Source organism: Pseudoliparis swirei, chromosome 21 (assembly GCF_029220125.1).
Source record: "Pseudoliparis swirei isolate HS2019 ecotype Mariana Trench chromosome 21, NWPU_hadal_v1, whole genome shotgun sequence".
NCBI classification, from domain to species: Eukaryota; Metazoa; Chordata; class Actinopteri; order Perciformes; family Liparidae; genus Pseudoliparis; species Pseudoliparis swirei.
Window position 1 is genome coordinate 7,341,778 of NC_079408.1, and position 26,349 is coordinate 7,368,126.

General features: G+C 44.8%; 2 protein-coding genes and 1 long non-coding RNA gene across 8 annotated transcripts; 1 reads left to right on the plus strand and 2 right to left on the minus strand.

Annotated features, from left to right (window-relative positions):
- Positions 1-3,871: 3,871 nt before the first annotated feature.
- On the plus strand, positions 3,872-17,596 carry hspa12b (heat shock protein 12B). 5 transcript variants are annotated; one of them, XM_056442313.1, is made up of 15 exons: positions 3,872-4,357; positions 5,566-5,732; positions 6,859-6,922; positions 7,299-7,375; positions 8,226-8,350; positions 8,438-8,624; positions 8,950-9,054; positions 9,279-9,395; positions 10,356-10,533; positions 12,848-12,934; positions 13,787-13,891; positions 13,969-14,227; positions 14,350-14,453; positions 14,570-14,760; positions 14,849-17,596. In XM_056442313.1, the coding sequence occupies exons 1-15, from the start codon at positions 4,315-4,317 to the stop codon at positions 15,341-15,343; spliced, it is 2,304 nt and encodes a 767-aa protein (XP_056298288.1). In that variant the 5' UTR covers positions 3,872-4,314; the 3' UTR covers positions 15,344-17,596. The 5 variants fall into 5 exon arrangements, with proteins under 5 accessions (XP_056298288.1, XP_056298289.1, XP_056298292.1 ...); XM_056442314.1 differs by lacking the exon at positions 5,566-5,732 and having other exon boundaries at positions 3,873-4,357; XM_056442317.1 differs by lacking the exon at positions 3,872-4,357 and having other exon boundaries at positions 5,652-5,731; positions 6,836-6,922.
- cct7 (chaperonin containing TCP1, subunit 7 (eta)) lies at positions 17,192-22,701 on the minus strand. Its single transcript, XM_056442327.1, has 12 exons — positions 22,683-22,701; positions 21,531-21,614; positions 21,135-21,204; positions 20,938-21,044; positions 20,620-20,798; positions 20,144-20,315; positions 19,775-19,939; positions 19,470-19,658; positions 19,118-19,215; positions 18,899-19,031; positions 18,191-18,397; positions 17,192-18,054 (listed from the first exon to the last, which is right to left on the minus strand). Exons 1-12 carry the CDS (start codon positions 22,689-22,691, stop codon positions 17,824-17,826), a joined length of 1,644 nt encoding a protein of 547 aa, XP_056298302.1. The 5' UTR covers positions 22,692-22,701; the 3' UTR covers positions 17,192-17,823.
- Positions 22,702-24,775: 2,074 nt separating this feature from the next.
- Positions 24,776-25,921, minus strand: LOC130211548 (uncharacterized). 2 transcript variants are annotated; one of them, XR_008835097.1, is made up of 3 exons: positions 25,737-25,921; positions 25,476-25,550; positions 24,776-25,054 (listed from the first exon to the last, which is right to left on the minus strand). It is a non-coding gene; the product is annotated as an uncharacterized LOC130211548 (long non-coding RNA). The 2 variants fall into 2 exon arrangements; XR_008835096.1 differs by having other exon boundaries at positions 25,311-25,550.
- Between the last annotated feature and the right edge of the window lie 428 nt (positions 25,922-26,349).

Here is a 26,349-nt window from a genome sequence, read left to right on the forward strand (position 1 = left end):
CTGTTCCCTCTCTCTAACATAACCTTGGTGGAAAAGGACAACTTTACATTCAGAAAAACTGTAGTTCAGTGTAAACTTTAGACATTTTTACATGTAGTAATTATCTGGTTGTGCTCTCAAAACAGGCATTAACTTATCGGCAGCACCCACAAATAATTGATACTTCATTAGCCATGTGACACCCTAAACACTCATTCCCGAAGGCTGAACTGCCACAACTAAATAAATAGTCCGTGGCTCATTTGAGCTAATTTCCCTTCGACCTTTGTCCGACGCATTTCAAAACGGCCGTTGGTCAATCCATGTGTCATTATAAAAGCTAAACCAGAGGACTTCTCCCAAGTCAGCAGTAAACAAGAGGGTGCATTACTCCAACTTCACAGCGGAGGGCGACTGTACCACACAGCAGGGCCTTATGGGCAGTATGGCGTGTGTCCTCTGGCAGAAACCTTTTTATTGTTACCAATGCAGATCGAAGCTGTGTAGCTAGACCCAAGGATGTAAATGCTCCACCCCATAACAACTGATGCCTGTTGAAGTGGATGCTAACTAAACTCCTCAATAGTGTGTCGGAATTTTAAAAAAATTGTAGTTATCAGGCATAATCTTACAAACATCACCAAATTACAGTCTGTTAATGGAGAGTTTTTCCATTAATGACTGGACAGGTAAATATCACATCTGGAGAGTTAAGTACAGTTTACTCAGTGGCCCAAACAAGTAACTATACCGCTGAGTCTTCCTTGAAACTTGCACTACAACATTCAGAGAAGCGTAAATGTTCACAGTGACAGATTTCTAGCTTTCTGTATTATTTCTGCATCGTCACAGCTGGATGCAAGACGCATGCTCATGTGTGTGTGTTGAGAAAGCGATGGGCACATTAAATCAGCAACACCAGATGTTCTTCAAGGTTTTACCTCAAATAGGTGTGTGTGTGTGTGTGTGTGTGCGGGCGTTGGTGTGTGGGTGTGGGTGCACAGTTGATTTATCCACTCTGACCTGTGATACCTCTCTTTGGGAAACTCATAAAGGACTGCAGGAGACACACACACACACACACCGCACAGCACACACATGCACGTACAAGCTGCATGCAAACGTAGACCAACTCCAGTCGAATATCTCTCTCTTTCTGATCTGATAAGTCATACAAAAAAGAGGTTAGAGACGTCTTTGGGTGAAAAATAGTTTAATATGAGACGACTCATATTGCAGATTGAATACACATGCCTACATGTATTGTCATGGGAGAACGCAGCAACATCATGCACACACACAAACTGTTCTCACACTCACTATTTAGTTACAGCCGTCTCCTTCTCCCCACTGCCTTCTCTCTCTCCTCAGTTATAAATTTCCCCCTTTTTGTATTTGTTATTGAATCGTAAATCATACGTTCCCTTCCTGTACCTCTCTCTCCCCCCCCTCGGTCTCCCTCTCTTTTTCTTCCACAATAGCCCAGACTTGATGTCAGAGGGCAGTCATGTTTAAAGTGTGTGTGTGTGTATTATGTGTGCAAGTGTGTATCTTCTACCCCAGCCTTTCCTGTGGCCCCACCCCAGGCGTCACCGTTGGGTTGGTCCAATGCCACTTGCAGGGACACATACATACTGGAGCATACGACACACACACCCTTCTGTGCACACGAGCAGGATGTGGCCCGTTAGCACGCACTCCGAGGTACAATATTCCCTTCAATATTTTCTACACAAACTTGGTATTCCTGCACGTATAAGTGCTCCTAGCACAAGGTCTTTTTGACCCTCCCCACTGGGGGCTATTATCACTCCAACAAGCAACACAGGCTTACAGTAGGATTTTAACACAGACTTCGGTGAACATGGAAGTGTATTACTGTTACACATGTGTTACAGAAATCATTAAGAAAACAATGACTCACTAAGTACATGCAGATATTTATACTCGCCGCTCTAATGGTTCCCCTGTGTGTTTTACAACCAATGTTCAGCCTCCAGGCCCCTCGTGTGTTTTGATATGTTTGCTTTGAAAGAAATGTTAAAAAATACTTGCAGTGCTTGTGCAAGACAATTAGTTTTACAAGAGGTTGTTTAATTCTAACCACTTTATAACCCACGACAGGGGCGCAGGTGAGTGGATCTGCATATTCATTGCATATTCATTGCATTATTCACCTTTACAATTACACTTTTCCAAATGGCATTGGGGATTTGCAGAACATCTGTCACTGATGAACCTGACATTGACCTTCAACAGCTTAATTAGATGAGAATATCAACATTGCTCTCCGGTCTGTATGGAAAATATGAGCCAGGGTAATGATTAGAAACAGGGGGAAGCAGCTCGCCTCTAGCCGCGACGGTGGTCAATGATGAGGCGACTCTTTTCTTGAGGAAATGTCGATCCTTCGATGTGTGCAGTAAGATGTTGGAGATGTTCTACCAGTCTGTGGGACCAGTGCTCTGGACTTCTCCGTAGTCTACTGGGAGAACAGCATTGGAGCCAGAGACAACAACAGACCACTTTCACTCTATAAACTTTATATACACTTTATACTGTATTATTAAATTGTTCTCAAATGCAATATGTACTGTTCTGCTATTTTATTGTATTGTATACACTACCGTTCAAAAGTTTGGGATCACCCAGACAATTTTGTGTCTTCCATGAAAAATCACACTTTTATTTATCAAATGAATATAAAATATAGTCAAGACATTGACAAGGTTAGAAATAATGATTAATATTTGAAATATTAATTTTGTTCTACAAACTTCAAACTCAAAGGAAGGCCAGTTGTATAGCTTATATCACCAGCATAACTGTTTTCAGCTGTGCTAACATAATTGCACAGGTTTTCTAATCAGACATTAGTCTTCTAAGGCGATTAGCAAACACAATGTACCATTAGAACACTGGAGTGATCGTTGATGGAAAAGGGCCTCTATACACCTATGGAGATATTACATTAGAAACCAGACGTTGCCACCTAGAATAGTCATTTACCACATTAACAATGTAGAGAGTGTATTTCTGATTAATTTAATGTTATCTTTATTGAAAAAACAGTGCTTTTCTTTGAAAAATAAAGTAATTTCTAAGTGATCCCAAACTTTTGAACGGTAGTGTATATTGTGCATTTTGTCATACTTAATATTCATATTTTATGTTTACTCTGTAACCTCGCTTGCTGCTGATACAACCAAATATCCCCCTGGGGATAAATACAGTATCTATCTATCTATGCAGAGTTTAATCTCACTCGCATGTATGTGCATAAATATGTGGCTACTAGCTTAGCTTAGCACAAAGGTGTGTTAATTAGTGGCCTTATAAGGAGTGCTGGTCAGTGGATTTTATTTAACTTTTGAGCAAAGCCGAGATGTTTCACCATAGTTCCACGAAAGCTAAGTTAGCTGGGGTAGGCGTTAGCTAGTGGTAGGCTACCATTGTTAGCTTCTAACTCTCAGCAAGGAAGCAAATATTTCCTGGAAAGTCAACTTAACGTGCACTAGCATAAATGTATGTTTTGGTCGACACTGTGTGAGGCTAACAACTAGATATAATCAACTTAACAGCCTTTACAAAAAATAAATTCCCAAATGATTGTTATTTGCGTGAATGCTATCTGGAGGGGAAGTAGCAGCTTCTCATTCGGGCTGTGCTTGAGAGTTGGATCTATTTTGAGCAGTCGGAGGAAGAACAGTATCTGTGTGTGTGTGTGTGTGTGTGTGTATTCGGATCCACGTGTGCATGTGTATGTTATGGGTGTATTCCTGTTGCTCGAGGACTTCCAGGGTCCCAGAGATAATGTGGAATTCATAAGAGGAATGCCGCACAGGGGTTCTTTCCTGTCACCTGACTCCATCACTTCCTGTGTTGGGCTTCCTGCGTCCGGACCTCCAGGGTGAGAAGGGTGAGGCTGCACCTAAACCAGGACTCGAGATCTGTTTCAGAATTTTGAGTCTCTGGCGTGATGGAGGAGATTGACTGCGGCCCCCCTGCTGGGCTTAAGGCCATGGTGTAAGCAGGTCCATTGCAGACGGCGACGAAGCGGATTGGCAAACAGAGGAGTCGGGAACAATTATGGAAAGCCCAGATTTAATAACAAAGCTGTTCAAATGCTGCCACGCAACTGCCGACTTTAGTCGTTGGATAATTAACTGGAGCCAATGAATACGAGGGATCAAACCAAATGGATTCAAGAAAGGAAGAAGCAAGAGAAAAGAGAGAAGAATGGCCAATAAAGCCGAGAAGGGACAGATGTAGAACAATAAAAGAGGCAATAAAGCAAAAGAAAGAAGGAGAACGAGTGGTGATGGCATCATCCATATGGGGCCTCTTGCTTTTTGGGCAGCAAAGGGAGACATGCCAGGTAATGGCTTCCAGACACACACACACACACACACACACACACACTCAGTCTCCTTGTCCTGTCAGATTTCCAAATCGAATTAGTGTGTGTGTGTGTGTGCGCGCATGTGTGTGTGTGTATACCAGAGGCCTTTTCTTTCGAATACTCATGAGGTCTGACTTCCTCTGTCCATTGGGAGCGGGGCCAGCTAGTCTCTGTGTGTGTGTGCGTGCGTGTGTGCGTGAGTGCGTGTGTGTGTGCATGTGTGTGTGCATGTGTGTGTGTCTGAGTTTGTGTTTGCAAGCACTGGGGGTTAATGTATGCTTTCAATCACAGCAGCTCTTGTGAGGAGAAATCAGATCCCTTCAGCATTGAACAAACACACACAGACACACACACACAAAGCATAAGAAAACACTTACATGTATTGGGTAAGGCTACAGCGAATGCATTTGCTATGGTTTAACTATAAACTGATTGTCATGGATACAACTTTCAGACATGAGGGTGATATCAATCATCTAGATCTCGGCAAGAAAACAAATACATGAATTTACAAACCATTCACTGAACCGTTTGCATTTTTTAATTGTTCGTCGTCTGTTGCATGTCAACAGAACAAACCTGGCTGCTTCCTGCTTTTGTCTGCAAAGTTCGAAAGTTATACATAAAGGTTATGGAAAGGTTAGCGGGGCAACTCCAGCAACAAGGAAAGTAGAGAGATGAAGACAAAGAAGTGGAAGGAGACAAAGACAGACACGTAATTAAAACAAAGCGAGAGCAAGTGAGGAGATGAAAAGAGAAGCAAAGAGGACAGGAAGAGATAATTAAACAGAGGAAGGATAGATGGAGGGGTGGGAGTGGATGGAGAGGGCAAGATGACTTAATACACCGCCTGCTCTGGAATACTCCACCCTCAGTCTCCAACACACACACACACACACACCACAATTTCCCAGTGAGGTAAATCCCCCAGCATTCCCCCCATATGCGCTGTCACAGCCCTCCCACTCTTCCAACTTGTGTGTGTGTGTGCGTGTGTGTGTGTGTGTCACCACTTTTCTCTGACATTCCTGCATTGAGCGAAGAGACGGTGAGCTCGGCTGCAGAGACAGAACTACAAAATCCAACTCAGAATTTCACTGGGAAAAGTTCTACGACAAGAAAAATGGTGCAACTCGTCCCACTGTCGTCTTTTCCAACGAGGGAATTTTAACATTTTCCTGCAGATGCAGCTGGGAAGTCTTACTTTTTGAACAAGGGATTTCGAGAGAAGCATCCTTTCCAGTCACAGTTTCCTCCTTTTCTTCTCCTCTCCATCTCCCTCCCTTACTCCGAAAACTTTTGGAGAGGTGAAAAACGAACACGGGCATCTTGTGCAACAGCATACAAAGAGGTGAGTAAAGATTCACAACACTTATAATTGCTGATGACATGTTTCTCCTGATCCTATGGCGGTTCAATACTTTTTTCATAAGCAGTTTTGGACAAACGCATTCATCAAAACTTGTATTGTATTTTCTCTTTTGAGTTACCTTGTAGTTTCAAGATTCAAGATTCAAGATGTTTTTATTTGTCACATACACTAAACTACAAACGTGCGTGTTTGTATTGTTTTGCATGAATGTTTATGTAATGAACTGTTAAAGCTGCACGATAAAAAAACGTGATACCTGCCGTATAATTAAAAGTGAGAGAGCTCTATAGATAATACTGCATAGAAGTGGAGGTTGTTGCACAATCTGTCCCGAGTGTAACGTCTCCGGGGAGTCCGGGTTGCTCGTTCTGCAAGCTCGAAGTCGTGTGTCTGAGAAAAAGGGAGAGAAGAAAAGAATTGAGGAGGAAAAAAGGGGGAAGGGAGGGGGGGGGGTAAATCGTCCACTGCACATTGATGTAACAGAGACGATGGGATGTAACAGAAACAGACGGTAATAAAAAATGATGTGCAAGAGAGATGAAGCATGGGAGAGATGTGGAGGGTCAACCTCTGGTTTTATCATCAACAAGGACAGAACCAGAGGAAAGAAGGCCACTGATGCTTTTCTATTCCTCTCACTTTCTGAACGAGACTCAAACAAACACAGTTTTGTTTCACTGGGCATCTGTTCTGTTTAGTTTGCTCCTGGTCCTGGCTCAGATAACACACACACACACACACATACAAAAACTCACGAATACACAAAGTGGAGACAACTCAATAATCAATTTCTCTCATTGTTTACACTTTTTCTTGTTTGTTTAACCCAGATGAAAATATGGCTCATATAACATTTACATATTCAGTATTCGGCAGAAGTTCTGATTCATAAGCTCAAAGCTGAAATCTTCACCAAGCGACCAGTTAACGGCCTCTGAGCGGTCACAGGAGCGGGGAACTTGAAGTCCAAGCGTGCTGTGAAAGATGGTCGGGGTGTGTCTCCTTCACCTTTGCCTCACTCTCTCATGCACTGTATTTGTTTTCAGGCCACAACTCATCCGTTCTTCTCTTTGCCCCGTGTTGGCGTTGGTGTGTTTCCCCGCAGGCCCTGTCTCCCGTAAAAATGGCTGACGCGGCGCAGCCAGGCCCCAGCAGCCAGCGGATACCCGGTGAGACGCTAATATACAATACTGTACTGTTTATGCTACGTTACCATGGCGAGCAATCCCTCTCTGGTTATCTTTTGGAGTGTGAACACGCCGGCCTCGCCGTGGCCCTCTCCCACTTGGGAATTATGACTCTTATCAGATTCCAGTCATTCCAGTTCACTAAGAAACATTCCATTTGACATCTGGAGCGTCAGGTCAGGAAACATGAGGTGTTGTGTTCATGTGCGCTCGCAGCAGCGGTCGAGGACTAACGCGCAGATTTATTTGGGCTATTCCGTTCATTGCATACATCTTAATGCATGTAATGTGTAATGAGATGTTGATGGTTAGCCACCCCTGTGTGTCCTTACATCTCTCTTTCCTTTCCTCCTCCCAGGGGATAATTCATCAGCCTCGTCATCGCCTGCCACAACTAGAAACGAATGCAGCATCACACCCCTCACACCCTCACCGGTAACGATGCACACACACACACACACACATTCACCACACACCCGTGCGCACACCCAATACTACTTATTACCTTCGCATTGAAAATGCGGAAGGTTATGTTTTGATCGCCGTGTATTTATTTATTTATTTATTTGTATGCGTGTTACTCGCATAACTAAAAAAGTATTAAACCGAATCGCATGAAATTTGGTGGGATGATTGGTTATTATCCGGGGACCATTTGATTAGATTTTGGGATCGATCGGGTCAAAGGTCAAGGTCAAGGTCAATGTCATGAAAAGGTCAACATCTTCTTGAATCACATGACATTTGGTGGGATGATTGGTTATTATCCGGGAACCATTTGATTAGATTTTGGGATCAATCGGGTCAAAGGTCAAGGTCATGAAAAGGTCAAAATCTTCTTTTTAACATAGCGCGGTCAATTTTTATCCAATTGGCATGCAACTAATGCCAACATGTTCATAATTCAATGCCCAATCTTGTGATATGCGAAGGTATGCGCTCTACCGAGTGCCCGTTCTAGTTTTCTTCATATTCAGCTCCTAAACACAACCTGTAAACCCACATCCACATCTCACTGTCCTTAGTGGTTTATAATAACACTTAAACTTAGAGCCTTAAAGTGAAGTGCAGACTTAGCTCATTCCCCAATAAAGACTCTGTGGGAAAGAAATGTCTTCATTTCAGCACTACAGAACTACTGGAGGAGAGAAGAGGGGGAGGAGGGGGGGGGGGTAATAGTTCCTATGTGAACCAGTTTACATGGCAATGTATCCAATAGGAGTAATCATGAAGAATTATTCTCCGATCAGTACCGTCTACCAATCACACAAACTCTCCCTTACAGATGGTGGAGGTCAGACCCAGGATGTCCTGTCCGTTCTCAGTTGTCGTGGCGATAGACTTTGGGACGACCTCCAGCGGCTACGCGTTCAGCTTCACACGGGACTCAGAAGCCATTCACATGATGAAGTAAGAACTTGTGTGCGTTGTTTTCTATTCAATTCTGTTCTTTAACTTTCTGCCCTTGACATCTTTTTTCTCTCCCTTCCCGTGCAGGCGCTGGGAGGGCGGCGACCCAGGGGTGGCCAATCAGAAGAGCCCGACCTGTCTGCTGCTCACTCCTGATTTGCGGTTCCACAGTTTTGGGTTTGCGGCCCGGGACTTCTACCACGACCTGGACCCGGAGGAGGTCCGGCACTGGCTGTACTTCGATAAGTTCAAGATGAAGATCCACAGCACAAGTGTAAGAGACATCAGAGGGAATCAGATGAGAAAGAGGGAATATAAATTATATTTTACATATAATACATCCTGACAAAAAGGGCCAATTAACAGCAAACTGCATTGTGGGAAGTGTGATTTTTTTTTTATGGTTTATTTAATAAGGGACAGTGCACATTGATAAAAACATTTCAGTAAATGTGCCAGAGTTAGCCAAGAGGCTATTTTTCATCTGTAGTCCCAGTGAGATCCAATGCTTTGCGATATTATTCCCTCAACTGCTTCCATTTGAAGAACTTCTGCATTTTACTCTCTCACAAGTCTCTCAACTCCTGTGTTCGCTGCAGGACCTCAACATCGAGACGGAGCTGGAGGCGGTCAACGGACGGAGGGTCAGAGCCATCGAGGTCTTTTCTCACGCCCTGCACTTCTTCAGGGAACATGCCCTCAAGGTGCACTTTAAAGCCCCAGTTCATGATTGCAGTATGATGCCTCACGGTGGACACATTTATGCACTGGATTATACACTATACATATAGTATTTACATAATTATGGCTTATATGTAAAAGCTTTACTTTGCATCCAAGGTGTCGAGATGATTTAGAATGAAAACGGCACAGTAGCTCAAAACTTGAGTGTTTTACCAAAGAAAGGGTTTCATTGATCCTGTTTTAGGAGGTGAAGGACCTGTCATCATCGGTGCTGCTGGGAGAAGATATCAGATGGGTGATCACCGTCCCCGCTGTGTGGAGACAACCTGCCAAACAGTTCATGAGAGAGGCTGCATACCTGGTAGGAAGACACACACACACACACACACATATTCATGAATCCACGCATAGAGCCATAGATATGAAAGAGACTACTATCTTGCTCTGGTCTGACAAAAAAAAGTTATTATTAATTATCTTGTTCATGAAAAGTTGCGGGTCATATGGTTCTAACTGAACAATGACAATTGGCCGCCAGTATGTACATACATGCAACTATAGAAGCTCCTGGTTGATTGCCGTGTGTGATGGAGAGATGGAGAGAAAGGCAGCGAATATAGCATGAGATAATGGCTGCGTGATAAATATTCACTATATATCACACACACACACACACACACAGATCACAACGCTGCACTTTTGTCTCCATCTTAGTAAGTAAGTCATTTCCACCTGGGGATGAATAAAGTCAAATCTAATCTAATCTAATATCTTCTCATCAACACTCAGGAAGTGTGCGTACATGGACAGGAATGCAGGGGGTCCGATCACGATACACATCAATGAGAATGGACCGACCGGTCTCATGCATACACATCGGCCCGTAGGCACACACACCCTGCGCTGGCTCCCAGCTTGAGGCCGTCGGGGTCTGTGTGCTTCCTGGTGATGATGTCATCACAAGTGAACAATGAGGGAGACCGGCGTACAAACACAGGAAGTGGTGTCCAGACCCCCGCCCCTGCACGCACACACACACACACATCATTCCAGCCACTCAACTTTACACCCAATACATCAGGACTGTGCTTATATATCAACTCTCGTCTCCTAATGGCTCTCAGCGTTTGTATATACAGAACAAAGCAGTGTCTACATACATGTCTCAAAGCATGATGGATGTTTGAGAGCGGCCTTTTTGCAGTCCTAGTCGCTCAAACTCTTTTCCTCCTCTTGTTCAGCCCTCTTCGTATCTCAATGTTTCTTTTCCTCTCCGTATCTCAATGCTTCTCTCCCTATCTGTCTGTCTTCTTTCCTCTAGGCGGGTCTGGTGTCTCCCGACTGTCCCGAGCAGCTCCTCATCGCACTGGAACCCGAAGCTGCGTCCATTTACTGCCGTAAGCTCCGCCTCCACCAGGTGCTTGACCTGAGCTTGCAGCCAATCACGAACGGCTTTGATCTGGAAGGGTCCCGGCCCTTTGACTCCAGCTTCAGACAAGGTAGTGAAGAGAGAGAGTGTGTGTTTCTGTGTGTGTGTCTGTGTGTGTACTTCTTTGTATGTGTGTGTGGGGGGGGGGGGGAGGTGGGTTCTGGGGGTCTTTGTCATTAGCATGAGCATGAAACCACAGTGTGTTCCTGGAAATGTTGTGGGATTCCACTTGGGGATTGTGGTTTATGCAAAGCACCAACTGGGTTTGTTTGTGTGTGAGATCCGACTTCAGATACCACTTGTGGTTTTAACTCAGATGACTTTGCGTTTCTTTAGATTGTGAGGTTTTCTATATCTTGTGTTGATTGTGTGGCAATGTGGCTTTTCAAATCATTCTTACAAAGTTATTTGGGGCATCCAGGGTTGATTTTCTGTATAGACAATGCATGTGACTGGAAAAGACAGCAGAGCACGGCAATAAAACTCTTCTGGTTGAATCATCAGTACAAAAGATGAGATTCTGAGTTTCAAAATATCTGGTTCTTTGGTAAAATGTCAAATGGGCAAACCTGTGCACCTAAAAAGAATTGAGTTGAGAACTTCATCAATGCAATGGGCTTCAAATGTTAAAGGTGAGCTTTGTGAAAAGACCTGCGTATTATATTCAGATTCTGATTAAATAACAATGGCAAAAAGGCCCACTTACACATATGCAGTCAGTGCCACGCACACAGAGAGCGTGCACACACACACACACACACACACACACACACACACACACACACACACGTCAACACACACGGAGAACAGGATATTGTGATTGGAACAAGGTGCAACGAGACTATGAGCTCACCCCCTCCCGGCCTGTCATTCTCCCTTCTCCTTCACTTGTGTTCATTTGTCCTTTTTTTAACGTTCCCTCCCCCTACAACTTTCTCTCTGCCAGGTCGCACACTTTGCAAGTCTGCAGACACAGACCACCACACAAACAGACATGCAGTATTTACACACACACACACACACACACACACACTTGGCATCACGGTCGTCATGGCTTTTACTATCTTTAGCTGCTATTCCACCTCATTTTGTCTCCAAAGATAGCACAGGGGAGTCATTAACTCACACACGCGTGCACACACACATTCACATGCACACACACACACACGCACATAGACACACACATTTTCTTTTATACTGTTTCATGTAAATGGTTTCCAGACTTGCATTTCATTCATGACCGCCATACAAAGACACACACATGCATGCACACACACTCTCACACACACACACACACACATCATCCAGAGCCTTAAAAACTGTAAGCGCGTTTGCTTTTGAGACAATGTAGTCGTTGTTGCTCAATAATCGCTCTTTCTTTCCGTCTTTCTTTCTAAGTATCGTGGTGTGTAGTTACTCATGTGGTTTGAGGGAACTTGGTAAAAAACAATTGAACCTAAATTATTCAAAGATTTCACTCCAAACCTCTTGCAACACACATCCAATTACCAAGCCTCGCCGTAACTCTGTCAACGAGTTTGTGTCACTAGAAGCCAGATATGGAGAAACGTACCTTTTCCCTCACAGTCCCTCTTACGCTCCTTTGATCTGCAGTTATCTGCCAGATTAAGAGCCCTCATCTCTCGTTGCGTGGGTTTTATTGCATGAATGTCGGCCCCTGCGTGTATCCGCTCTGTCAATCAGGCTGTCAGGTGTTTGGTATTTCTCTCGGCGGTGTGTTAAGCGTGTGTTCTGCTTTCGTTGGCCTCCCTCCATCCTCTCAACCTGCGGTTTACGCGTCGAGAAAGTTGACACGTGAGAGCATTTCCAACAAATTGCTTCTGTCCTGTGAAAACATCAGTTTTGATTGGATCTAAAACAACTTGACACTATCCATCGGGTGAATGTCCTGGCCTCGTGGCTTATGGAACTTTACCTTGTGGCAAAAAAATTAAAATGTTTTTATCTTTGTGGCGTTGAAAGCATTGAGCATTAGTTTAACACGAGCTAACCCGAAAGATATTTGAATACAAGCGGCGCAATGTGGTGAAAGGTGACTGTGCCTCTCGGGGCCCACAGCTAGACAGAGTCCACATACATTCTTGTTGAATTGTTTGTACTAAGAAAAGAGGGCCCGGAGCAATATTTCAGGGGTACGAGAACTCCTGCATGTGCCACTGGGACCAGGGATGCTCTCTATCCTCGCTGCTGCTGCAGCATTACAACTCGTTTGGCAGGAAACGGCTGCCTGCTGGCAGCCAAAACGACATTCAACCATGATCTTTTGCCACTTGTTGAACTGATTCCACGACCCAAGCTTTTCCAAATGTGTGTGTAAAAAGCGAGGCATGTGTTGTGTTCAGCTTTGTGTTCGCTCGTTGCAGCGAGGGAGCAGTTGAGGCGATCGAGACACAGCAGAACCTTCCTGGTGGAGAGTGGAACTGGAGAGCTGTGGTCTGAGCTACAGACTGGTAAGTGTGTGTGCATGTGTGTGTGTGCGTGTGTGTGTGTGTGTCAGACAGACCCCACATGTCGGAGATATTGATGGTTTTGACTTTTAACCCCAGCAGCAGACACACCTCCTCTCATTTCCCATTCGCTGTGTTCTCTTCCAGTCCAGTTGCTGTTTTCACCCCTTTATTATCCACAATAACTCAGAATTATTTAAAAACCGGGTTGTAATAATAATTGTTTTTAAATGTATGACCCAGTGTCCAGTTTAGCCTGAGATGATTAAATCCTACCCGGGGACAATTGAACTCACCCATATCTGTGTGTTTTCTTTCTCTGTTGAGCCATGACAACAATCTCATTCTCCCTGTCCTCCTCTTTCCTTTTCTTCTCTCATCCGTCCCTAAATTTTTTTACACTTGCTGCTTACTACCCGTCTCGCATTCTCACTCACCCATACGTGTCGAGGGTGTGGTCGGCTGAATTCTGGGTAACGAAGCTCAGAGCAGCTCTTATCGCTTTACAGAACATAAACACGGACGGAGCGTAGCCATCACAGATGCCTGGAGAATGTTTATGTTTCAGAGTCTCTGCTGGTTGAAGAGTTTCAGGGGAACACACACACACACACACACACAGACATATTTGAAACATGACATTTAGACATTCCACAAAAATGAAGACATGTTATCCACAATTTCCTCCTCCAAATTGAGGAGAAGCAGCATGTTCCTACAGCTGCGTCAAATATCTCCCGGCCCCGAGACCAAACCGTGAAGCCCGTTATTACCAGATTGTATTTCTTTAGATGCTTGGCGTCCCCGAGTCACCGAAGGCATTCGACTGTGCGTGTTTGTGCACTCTTTGTGCAGGCGACAGGTATATTGTTGCCGACTGCGGAGGAGGAACGGTTGACCTGACGGTCCATCAGATCGAGCAGCCGCAGGGAACGCTCAAAGAGCTCTACAAGGCTTCAGGTACAGACGCTCGCCGTCGCCTCAAAACCACCGAAACAAACGACCCGCGGCTCCCAGAACTGTCGTCGTTCTTCCAGGCGGTCCGCACGGCGCCGTCGGAGTGGACCTGGCCTTCGAAGCCATGCTGTGCCAGATCTTCGGCGAGGACTTCATCCAGAGCTTCAAAGCCAAGCGGCCGGCGGCTTGGGTGGACCTCACCATCGCGTTCGAGGCGAGGAAACGGACGGCGGCGCCGGGCAGGACCAACGCCCTCAACATCTCCCTGCCCTTCTCCTTCATCGACTTCTACAAGAATCACAAGGGGCAGAGCGTGGAGGCCGCCCTGAGGAGGAGCAAGTGAGCGTGGCCTCTGTGTGTGTGTGTGTGAGGGAAGGGCATGGTCGTCTGATTGAACAAAGGGTTGATAGTGTGTGTGGACACCCCGAAGGTGCAAACGCTCTCCCCCGTGTGTGTGTCAGTATGAACATCGTGAAGTGGTCGTCCCAGGGGATGCTGCGGCTGACGCAGGAAGCCATGAACGAGCTCTTCCAGCCCACCGTCGTCGGTATCGTCAAACACATCGGTGAGAGACGCACGGCGCCGCGTGTGCAGACTCGCTCACACCGCCCCCCAAAAAAAAGTTGGATCCTGGGGAGTCGGACACATGAATGACCTTCCGACCTTCTTCTCCACTCACAGAGGAGCTGATGGCAAAGCCGGAGGTGCAAGGTGTGCGTTTCCTCTTCCTGGTCGGCGGCTTTGCGGAGTCGCCCATGCTGCAGAGCGCGGTCCAGAGAGCACTGGGGCGGGCGTGTCGCATCATCATCCCCCACGACGTCGGGCTGACCACACTCAAGGGCGCCGTGCTCTTCGGGCTGGACCCCACCGTGGTGAGCGCTCGGGATCAGCTGTTGGTAACAGAGAAGCTCTTTGATGGGCAGTTCTAACGACCTCTCTCTCTCTCTCTCTCTCGCGCAGGTCAGAGTGCGGCGCTGCCCCCTGATCTACGGCGTCGGCGTCTTGAACCGGTTCGTGGAGGGGCGCCACCCTCGTGACAAACTCCTCATCAAGGAGGGTCGCGAGTGGTGCACCGACATCCTCGACCGCTTCGTCTGCGTCGACCAATCGGTGGCTCTGGGCGAGGTCGTGAGGCGGAGCTACACGCCCGCTCGCCTGGGCCAGCGGAAGATCATCATCAACATCTACTGCAGCTCGGCGGACGACGTCACCTACATCACCGACCCCGGAGTCAGGAAGTGCGGCACGATAACGTTGGACCTACCGGAACCGTTACCGCTACCGGGAGCAGTGGGGGGAGGAGGAGGAGGAGGAGGAGGAGGAGCAGGAGCAGGCCCAGAGAGGAGAGAGATCAGGGTGACCATGCAGTTTGGAGACACGGAGATCAAAGTCACAGCCGTTGATGTCATGTCTAACCGCTCCGTCCGAGCTTCCATAGACTTCCTGTCTAACTGAGGAGGAGCAGGAAGTAGAGACGAGGGTTGGAAAAACATAGGACAAGTAACTGATTCTAGGGATGATAACTGTATGGTACTTTGGGCGTCGGCTTTGCATTCAAAGAAAAAACTCACATCCTGTAAATCCTGCTTCACGTTTATTCATTCGAGTCTCAAAAAGGTCACGGGGGGGGGGAACCATTTCTTCCTTTTCTTCAAACTCTCCGGCCTTCATAAGTACAGACGGAAAAACAACGTGTCAGCATCTCAACTGAAGAGTCGGGCGCCCTCTACTCCAAGAAAAGAAGACATGAATTCGGTGTCATGTCACACCACATAATTTTTGTCAGAGGCATTTCCTGCCCAGAAATTATTCACAGGAACACTTAGTATGAAGTCTGTAAAAGCTAAAGCCAGCAGGTGGCTGAGTGCCTCCCTGCTGCAACGAGGTGTTTTTAACTATTGCATTAAACTACCTAGAGTGGGACTCACTCATCTTATTCTATGAAGACTGCTGCCGCCCCCTCATATAATGGGTTATACAGGGATATGTGACACGTTCTGGTCTGATACCTCTGATTGAAATCCGTTGACCCAAACTGCAGCTTTGTTTCTCCGTTGTCTCTGTGGTAGTGCTCGACCTAGTGGCGGAAAGACCGAACTACAAGCTGGAGGTCATAAGGGCGGTTAAAGGTTCCCAGCATGTAGGAGACTCACTCATAAGGTTCCTTCACTGGGAGAGACTGTGCCATTATGGCAGAATATCAATGTTTTTCATAAAGTACGTCACCATTTAATTTGTTTATGCAAATCAAGGTAAGTCAAGCTGTTTGACAAGCTATTTCTCCAGATTATACTTCTTTATTCACATACAGAAATGAGAGTACACTAGCGAGCCTGTCCAGTTGCTTTCAACCTCATCTCCCTTTCTCAGTAGATGGAGTAAGTTATGATGGAGATGGCTCAGTTGTCTTCACTAGACCTTATGCTACGCTCAGTTGTGGAAACCTGAGCGCAACATGGCGACGGGTCTCCTCTTCTCCCAAAAAAGGACCAATGCTGTGGTGAAGGTCCACAATATTTATTTATTGTGATTTGGTATCAATAATCATCAGGGTGAGTCCCAAAACACTCTTTGCAAGTAGCCTCACTTGCCTAGGCCACAAAAAGTAAACAAAAGCTATCTTACCGACCTCTTTTACTTTGAAACAGGAGAAAACAAGGGGTACAAAAATGGCTTCTCACCCCTACTACTACAAAGACTGCTCCATGACCCCCAGCACTCGGGAAAGTGTTTGCATGTACGCAATTAATATTATCTTCCGTCTGGAAGATGGAGAGGCAAGACAGAGAGCACCGGTCTCCCCCGGTTCCCTCTTCAAAGCATCTGTCCAATGACTGAAGTGATAGACAACGGAGTAAACTATCAACTGAGGAAGACTAAAGGATAAATGCATTTAAAAGGGCTGAAAAAGTAGCTTTAGTTTTTTGGGGGGGGGGGTCTAATTAGTCTGTATTGTATTAGTTGTACTTTTTATTAACTTTCCATCCTATTATGAACCATTTAAAGCCACTTTGTTTGTTGTATGCTATAATAAACTGTATTCCCATTAGATTATCAGACACTGTATCATGTTCATTTTGCCAACCTAACCCAGTTTCTTTTAACTTTGAAAAAAAAAAGTTTCCAAGTATCATACTTACATTATTATAATTCCATAATTCATGGCCTTACATTTTAAATTAAAATAAAAACTTTTACCATTTCCCCACAGCAATAGCATGCGTTACTTCTATTTAAAGACCACGGCGTCAGGAACAATCTGTTGTCGACCAAGTGTACAACATAACACACCTGACAACAGTGTGATTTCAGCTGTGAATTTATTGATAAGAATGGTCCAATAGTTTCACACATCCAAAACAATGAATGGTTCAGAACTGCTCAACATTTTATCAGTGCTTTACTTCCCATGTTACACATCAGTTTGTCACATGAACAGATTAGAAATGATGCAACAGCTGCTTCAGGTCAGAGAAGAGCAAACACGGGAGGACAGGAGTGCGTTTAGTTCAAAACCAAAGGGGGACTAGTTCCATTTTTCTTGTATTTCAACCCCATTTCTCAGTAAACTGGCTACACATGGAAAGATGGAAGGCATGACATGTTAAGACAGACTCAGTGAAAGCTTTAGTCAGAACATACAGGCGACAAAGAAAACAATGAGCCACCTTCCACCACGTCCAAAGAATCAGTGTTGAAATTGCCAGATGAACTTCTCACTTCCCTCTTTTAACCGTTTCACTCTACTTGCCATTTGCAACGTGTCTATGACGGTTTACCCAATTCTATCTAGGATTCAAATCCACATGCAGGTCAAACGCAAAGAGATGCATTCAAACAATCTAAATGTAACCTAAACTGTGCTGAAGACACAATCCTCTATCTGCATTTGGATTGTAATGCCAGTTCAAAATTGGGTTTCGTTCTCGCTTCTCTTAGTGAGCTTGGGGTTTCCCGCGGCCTCGGCCCTTGCCACCAGCAGGAGGCCCATCCATACTGCTGCGTGGGTTCTTGATCGTCTCGTCCACCGACAGGATGAGGCAGGCGGCCTCGGACGCCGCCGTCAGCGCATTGATCCTCACGATGGACGGCTCCCAGACGAAGGCGGCGAAGTTGTCTGCGATGTCCTCGTTGTTGATATCTACGCCGTACCACATACCGCCCGGCTGGGAGAAGACACATAATTCACAGATGTATTTATCCACATCTCAAACTAAAAGGTCATCAAAGCGATCATATGCAAAGTGCTCTATTCAAAGCCCCGAGTAGCAGGAGGCGAGTGCGTCGCGTTTCATTCCCAACCTGTGCGTGCTTGGCACGCAGCTTGTTCAGGATGTTGGTGGCGTCAAAGCCGGCGTTGTCGCACAGCTGTCTGGGGATGATCTCCAGGGCCTTTGCGTACACTCCAATCAGCAGCTGCTGTTTGCCAGGGATGGTCCTGGAGTAATCGCGCAGGTACTTGGACAGCTCCATCTCGATGGCTCCTCCACCCGCGACGATGGAGTCATTCTGGAAACGGGTTCAGCACAGTCAGCTTCTTGCAGCGCACACAGATTGAAGAGCGGACTGATTGAACGGAGTCGAGGTTCGAAATGAAACGGACCTTTCTTCACGTTAGACAACTTGACACAGAAGAAAAAGCACATGGGAAATTGGTGCCAATAACTTAATTGCTCAGTTCCATTAAGTGCCACAGTAAACTACTCCAGTGAGGCACTATAAATAGACCAGGACCTCCCCTAAGTGGAACGCAGCCATAATTAAAGTTATTAAATACATCTGTGCCTTTCCTGCTATAAGTGAAAACACCCATCATGTTAATCAACAATTTCCTTGAATTAAGCATCAAGGATAAGAAAGAATTTTCAAAAGGTTAAACCATTTTAAAACCAGACCAAACCTGGTTTATGACTAAATATAGTAAGACAGCCAGTTGTACAGGTGGACAACAACACAGTGCCATGAATACATGTGACTGTATATTCCTAAAGGCTCCATGTGAAGACTGACCTTGATGGCTCTGCGTACGATCATGATGGCATCGTGCAGAGATCGCTCCGTCTCCTCGGTGAACTGCTCGGCCCCGCCCCTCAGGATGATGGTGCAAGTTCTCGCCTTCGGACAGCCCTTAAAGAAGTTATACCTGCAAATAGATGTGACGGTGTGAGCAGTCGCGGAGAATCCCGGTTTACGCATCGTGTAAACACAATGTTAACGTGTCCTTCTTACCTCTCTCCTCCAACCTGGAGCTCCTCGAAGAGTTCACACTGTCCCAGGACGTTGTCTGTCAGGGCACTTACTGTGGTCTGGATGGAGCCGCCGCAGGCCTGGAGGGTAAGGAATAAGATAAAAATACATAATTATACATTCCTGTATTTCTATGTTTTACTGCAAAGACATTTTAAGCGTTTGACAAGTTTGTTGACCGGTAACAAAACTATTTACGTTGACCATTGTGAGTTTACAGATAAAAGCCATAACTGTAAAAGAAGTCTGGCGGGTATTCCAGTCATCCATGCTCATCTTTTAAGAATACAGACGTTAGCTTTTAAAGATGTGATGTATTCAGTCTGTGGCCTACCATCATGGTCCTCTTCAGATCCTCCTCCTGCACCCTGCCAGCACAGAACAGGTCTCTGTCAGCGAAGTACTGGGTGGCCACATCTCCGATGGGCAACTTGGACAAAACCACCTTGGCTCCTGAATTATGGATCTTATCCAGTTTGTCGTACAGGATGTTCCACTCTGCGTCCACAATGGCTTGGTAGTCCTGCAGAAAAAGGGAAGGAAACATTTAAAGATTTAACAAGGCGCAAGGATGTAAGACTTACTTTACAATGTCCAGGTTTTCCATCCCGATGCCGTGTGGTGGTGTAGTGTTCATACCTCCACACAGTTCACGCGAACCTCAGCGTTATCCTTCTCAGCCTTCAGCTCCAGCTCCACATTGAGCAGAGCAATCTTTGGATTATCATATCGTTTAGGCTGCATCTCGAACCCGGCGTAAGAGAAGGTCTTCTTGAACGCAACCCCAGAGACCAAATGGGACTCCTGTGAAAAAGGAATATAAAAAGAGTGATGTGGGCGGATTTTTTAATATATGAAAGACAAAAACAGGAAAGAGTGACAAGAGGTGTTAAAGGTAACTCAGCTAATTTAAAGCTTCTTTTAACCAGATCTTCTATTACCGTTGGCGTCAAATCACGTTCAGAGTCAAGTTTTGTTTAAGCGGGAGTGAAAGTAAAAGATACAAACCTCAAGAGCTCCGCCCTGGACCTTCTTGATGCCAATCATCTTCAGAGACATCAGCTCATCCAGAGACATGACAGCGTCCACCACCATTTTGGAAAAGAACTCCTTCTGACCAGCAATTAGCTTGGAGTTCAGGGCTGTGGCTGCACACCTCTCCAGCATCAGCCTCTGCTCTCTTAGATAGATCAAGACACACACCATATTACTATATTGCTCAGAGCATAGATTACATTACATGTCATTTAGCTGACGCTTTTATCCAAAGCGACTTACAATCCTGTTACAATCATACACCGTAGCGACAGGGAGAAATTCAGGGTTAAGTGTCTTGCTCAAGAACACATCGTCTAGGGCGGGGATTGAACCTCCAACCCCCTGATTGAAATACGGACCTGCTAAACACTGACCAATAGTCGCCCACAGTTGTCCCATAGATCAAACCTAAAATGCCGTATGCCATGTAAACAACGTGTGCTTACTGGATGTCGTCTTTCTTCACAGAGACGGCGATATCCTTGATCTTGTGGACGGCGAGGTGGGTGGCAGTGCGGAACGCCCTGATGATGGTCTGGGGGTGGAGGCCGTCCTCCACGTATGACTTTAGCTGCTTCAAGAACTCAGCAGCCAGGAGAGTGACGGAGGTGGTGCCGTCGCCAACCTGAGGATTTGAAAAGAAGAAAAAATAACTAAGATTAAGAAAATCTATTGGCTGACATTCTGATGGAGAGAACATTTAATCCACAATCTTTTAATTGTCATTAGGCATTAATCCTTAAAAAAAATTAAGCACATCTCACCTCAGCATCCTGGGAGCGAGCGATGTCCACCAGGGTCTTGGCTGCTGGGTGAATCACATCCAGCAGTTTCAGGATGGTGGCTCCATCGTTGGAGATTGTGGCCTTACCTGGAAAACACAATCAATCACACGTTGGTGAGGGCGAATTCAACTCGTACTCCGTTCCTTCCATCCGTGTGTCTGCACCTCACTTCTCACCTCTGCCATCCACCATCAGTTTGTCCATCCCCCTGGGCCCCAGGGTGGTCCTGACAGCCTCAGCAATAACCTGGAAAATACAACCAAACGGGTGGATTTAGAGCCTTGGGGCGGCTTTAGCTCAGTGGGTTAAGAGGGCCGTCCTGCAACCGCAGGGTTGTGGGTTCGATCCCCGCTCTCCCCATTAGTTGCAAGTCGAAGTGTCCTTGAGCAAGGCACTGAAGTTGCTTCCAAGCGCACCGCAGCCCACTGCTCATAACTAAGGATGGGTTAAATGCAGAGAACTAATTTCCCCTTAGGGATTAATAAAAGTGTATATTCTTATATTCTTATGTTGGTGCTCTAAATGGTGCTCACACAAACACAGAACCGAGGGGAAACTTTGTATTTTCTGACCTGGCAGGCATTGATGTTACTGACGAGTTGGGGAATGCCCTGAGACGAGTCGGTCCCTTCCTTCAGCAAGATAATCTGCGGATTCTGAAGAGAGAATGGGATAAAGAAAGAGAAAAGTGGTGGCGGTCAAAAGAAAGTTAGGGAATCAAGAACTCTGAACACAAAACCATTATTTAAAATAAGTTGTACTGAAGCAGTGCGTCCTCAACTAGTTATCTAAAACCGCCTTTTTAGGAACATCACACAATATACGTTTCAACAAAAAATGCCAAGAAACGCTGATGCATTAATAGGAAATGTGGTTTTTAATCATAAAACAATAGCTGGGCTTAATATTACTGTTCATGCTTAACTAAAATGTCAGAAGTGATGGAAACTGTAATAGAAAACTAAAATGTTTTTTTATACATGCAATAAAAATGTGCAGCATTATCAATTGAATTTTTCTCATACTTCCCATATTTTCGTACCACGAGATCTAAGCAACTGCTAACTATATTAAACTCATGAAACTGTCTTTAAGTAGTGTTACTTGACCATTTAAGGCTATAATATAAAATGGTAAAACAGACTGCGTGGTACTGGAGCAGAAGGGTGTGAAGCTTTTGTTTCCCATCAGACGTCAGAAGCCGGATGTCTGTTTACAGTCTGCTAATATTACTCACTATAGCAGACTAAACCCGTATTATATATACTACATTTACGGTTATCTGATCATTAATCGACATAATGTAGTTAATGACTCATCAAAAAAAAAAATTAATACTCCGTCACACATAATCCTTCATCTCTGGGCAAATACAAACGCAGTGACAAATAGCTCGTGTTAAACATTAAAGTAAACGCTCTTCGGCAGCACAGAGTCGTGAACGACAGCTAGACATCTTACAAAGAGACCAGCTAGCTAGCTTAGCGAGCATCGCCGTGAGGGCCGTTTACGCCCATTGACGTTGGTTTCGCTGCGAGGCTAACAGTCAAGCTAACAAATAAAACATGGTTTTAAAATAATGTTCATTAAATAATCGCTCCCAAATAACGCCAAGTGGGAATCCTCTAAATTGCGAATAGTCCAGATGCAAAACCCCGCTGATAAACTGCAGGATGGACGCGGATTATAGGTTTGCGTTTGGGCATGAATGCTAACTCACTCACCATCATCATCTTTGCAGTTCCTTCGAGAAGCTTTCCGTCGGCATCCAATCCCACAATGCTTTGCGAATTCAAGGACTGTTCGCGGTGCGTTCAAGAACACCACGCAGCGTTTGGTCAACTATATGACTTTTCTATTTTCTTAATTAAATCACAGGGTTATTGACGAACAAGCTTCTCTTGTGCAAAGACTGTTGATATAAATCACTTTTATGGAGCCCGAGAGTGTTAAATGTCTAATTCACAAGGAGGACATTAGTAAGTAACAGAAATATATATATATATATATAAATATATATATATAACGTAGAAACCCAAAAATAAATTGTGACATAAAGTAAGAAATTATTCAACATTATTATGAAATCATATATATTTTACCATTGTGGATATTTTCATAATAACTGCATACTATTTATTTTTTTCCCAATGCTCGTTTTCAAAAGTCTGTATCAATTTCATTTTGGCATTTCCCCAAATGTTGCCACATTTTATTTTGTAATCTTTTTGTCTATTTATTTACATGTTTTCACAGTGTATTTCTGAATGTTTATTTTGTAATGTCTTCTAATGATAATCTCCACTGGGAAACAAACGACTCCACCTGTTTGGTCATCATATCCATCAAAATGTTGAGCAAGTTATGTCATATTAGGAAAACTCTGAGGGGAAGCTGCACTGCTCTATGGAAAGTTGTTAAAATATACAAATTCCGAGCCGATGTTGGCAGAGTTCATATGGCATAATTTTCATGTCCCCAACCAAAAGCATCGCGTATTGAATATCGGTGGCTTTGCATACTGTGATGGACACAAGACAGAACACAGATGTTCTGAATATTTACATAGCATAGAAATAACGCTGGAGCCAGAGCGAGTTGGAAATAGATTATTTTGGTTACTTTTATTGCTTTTCAAAAGAGATCATAAACTTAAATGAAAACAATATAACAGAAAAAAACAGGAAGATGAATGAATAAATAAAAATACACACAACCAATAATTATAATTATAATAATACACAGGTTAGCATTACGCAACACATTTTTGATAATTCACATATAGCACTCCATCATTTATTGCAATGCCCTCAGACTTTAATCATAATAGTATGAACCTATAAGCTTAGTTTGTAACCTGCTACACAGAAAAGATCTGAATTAAAATCCTGATTAAAATTTCCACTTAAACCCGTTTGGGGCGATATGCCAGGTGAACTAGGTGTTTTGTGACCGCATGCATGGCAGCCGGCCCAACCTGTGCAGGTAGCTGCAGCTTTGTGCAGCAGCTAAACCCATGGCCACGTACTGACAGGGTACGAGCTGGAAACCTCACGGGCGCTGTTACGGCCTCTCGGTTAACTAGGGATGCACAGGCCGCAACATACAAAAAAGGGATACAGCTAAGGGGGAAACAAAGGAGGCAAATAATAAAGTTAAATACTTGAACAAAATAAGGAAGATTTATTTAAGACAGTTAAGGTTTAACGAAGGGCAGAATAACACAGAAGCAAAGCAAAAGGAAAAATAGGCGTCAGGGTGTCCAAGGCCAACACAATAAACAAAACCACGATGCTAACTAGAAATCAAAAGATACCACTGACCTACCATAGAATAAAGGAAAAACAATACTAAGCTCCCTGTCTGACCACAAAACAGGAGAAAACTGACACAACAAAAATGGCAGAGAACCCCTACAAGCTTGACCCGAAAATACAAATGGGGGCCAACACTTCTGCACCATACCACGGAATGGTCACAGCTCAGAGGTGGAGAGAGAGAGCGACTTGGTCAGGGTGTATATAAGCCCCGCCCGCTGATTAGGTGATCCCTCTCAGGTGGTGGTACTCCAGGCATACCAGAACTGAGAGAGATAGGTCCACCCTCTTCCTGAAAGAGGGCCGTCTCAGTCACGGGACGTAACAGGCGCGGTGATGATCATGGGGAGGTAGCTGAGTGTAAGGACAGCCTGAATGATAACAATGGTTATGAAGGCCTTCTTCTTCATTGAATTCATCACTCCTCTTCCCTTTGGCTTGCTCTTTCCAACTTTCTTCCCCTCTTCCTCGCTCCCTCCTTCATTCATTCTGCTCTGTTTTTCCCCCCCATCCTCCACCTTTACTCCTCGACTCCCCTGTTTGCCAGTGTTTCTCTCCACCTCCCCTTCCTTCTTCTTCTTTTTCATTACCCCTGTGTCCCCCGGCGGAGGCTTTTTTAATGTTTTGAGAATAGACAGGCTGCAGAAGGTGTTTATAACTAGAACGGCGAGGCACACCATGGCCAGTGAGAGCCCCCAGTAATAGTCCAGGAAGTCACGGCGATGTAAATGCACCATGAGACACCTACAGATCCCCATCGATACTGAGGCGCCTTGAACCTGGAGGAAAGGGAAAGAGTCATATAAAAAGAGGAACGCATGAGGACATTAAAACTACATTCAAAGGCTGTGGGAAAAGGAACAATTATTTCCAGGTCTGATGAGAAGAACATTGAAGGTAATGATGTTCTAAATTGTGGGCTGTTATGAAATAGAAGCCGGCAGTCTTCAGGAATATGATCCCATGTGTTCATGGCTCTTAAAAAGTAAAAGGTTGGATGTGCAACGTGGACGTCAACCTCGAGTGTGGTTTTACCGTTGATAGTTGAGGGGTCGCACCACAGCCAGGTACCTCTCCACACACATCAGACAGAGAAGCAGCGGCTTCATAACGATCGTCATCGAGTTCAGGATGGACAACATGCTCTGCACCCTGTAGCTCTGCCACAGAAAGTAATTGGCAAAAAATGGAGGCACGTACAGGTAGAAGATCATCTGGGTGAGGGCCGGGTGGAGGGGGAAGAAGTCTGCGGGAAGGATGCCGGCAACCTTTGACCTTAAAAGTAAAAAATAAATAAAATAAAAACAGGAGAAGAAAGTTTTGCGAGAACTGATTCAACAAGTTGGATACGACTCTACCTGAATGCCTTATTAAAATGTTTATTTTTTAGTTTAATTTAATTAAAGATGCATTACGGCTCTACATGCTTCAATAAACCAAGATGTAAAAGAAGATATTTACCTTTGCCTGAGAATGTGACAGATGAGAGGTTTGACGGGGCGCCGATGAGCATTTCAAAGCCGCAGGTGATTAGGAGGATAATGAAGCCGGCCGCAGGTCCTCTGAATGTGCCAGTGCCATTGTTGCTATAAGGGCCACAGTCAGACCAGTAGTACGCTGTGGGTAGGAAAGAAGAGTGCACACTGACTCTGTTCATACTGCAGAGGGAAAAAGGAAATGGGCCAGTGATGGCAATGATGTAGCTATAAAGAAAAATTCAGTGTGCGTGGCAGCTGGGTTTGTTCCAACTGTTTACTCTGCGTTGAGGGGATGATTTGAAAAAGGTTCGATCTTCAGAAACACCACACATGAAAGATTTGCATGAACATTCATCAAACTTGACAGTGTTTCCTCTTGTATGCTGTGAGCTTATACTCTTCACATGGGAATCAGTACTATTTCACTCTTTACCCCCCTCTTCAAACAGTGGGCATTGCATTAAAACTGTATCTCTTTTTTCTCAAGAACACTGATCTGCCATTTGGAATGTAGCTATCTACATGTATTTATGGTGTAAAATAAACTACAGGACCAACTGACAAAAAGGTTGAGAGATTATTACTGACTAATTACT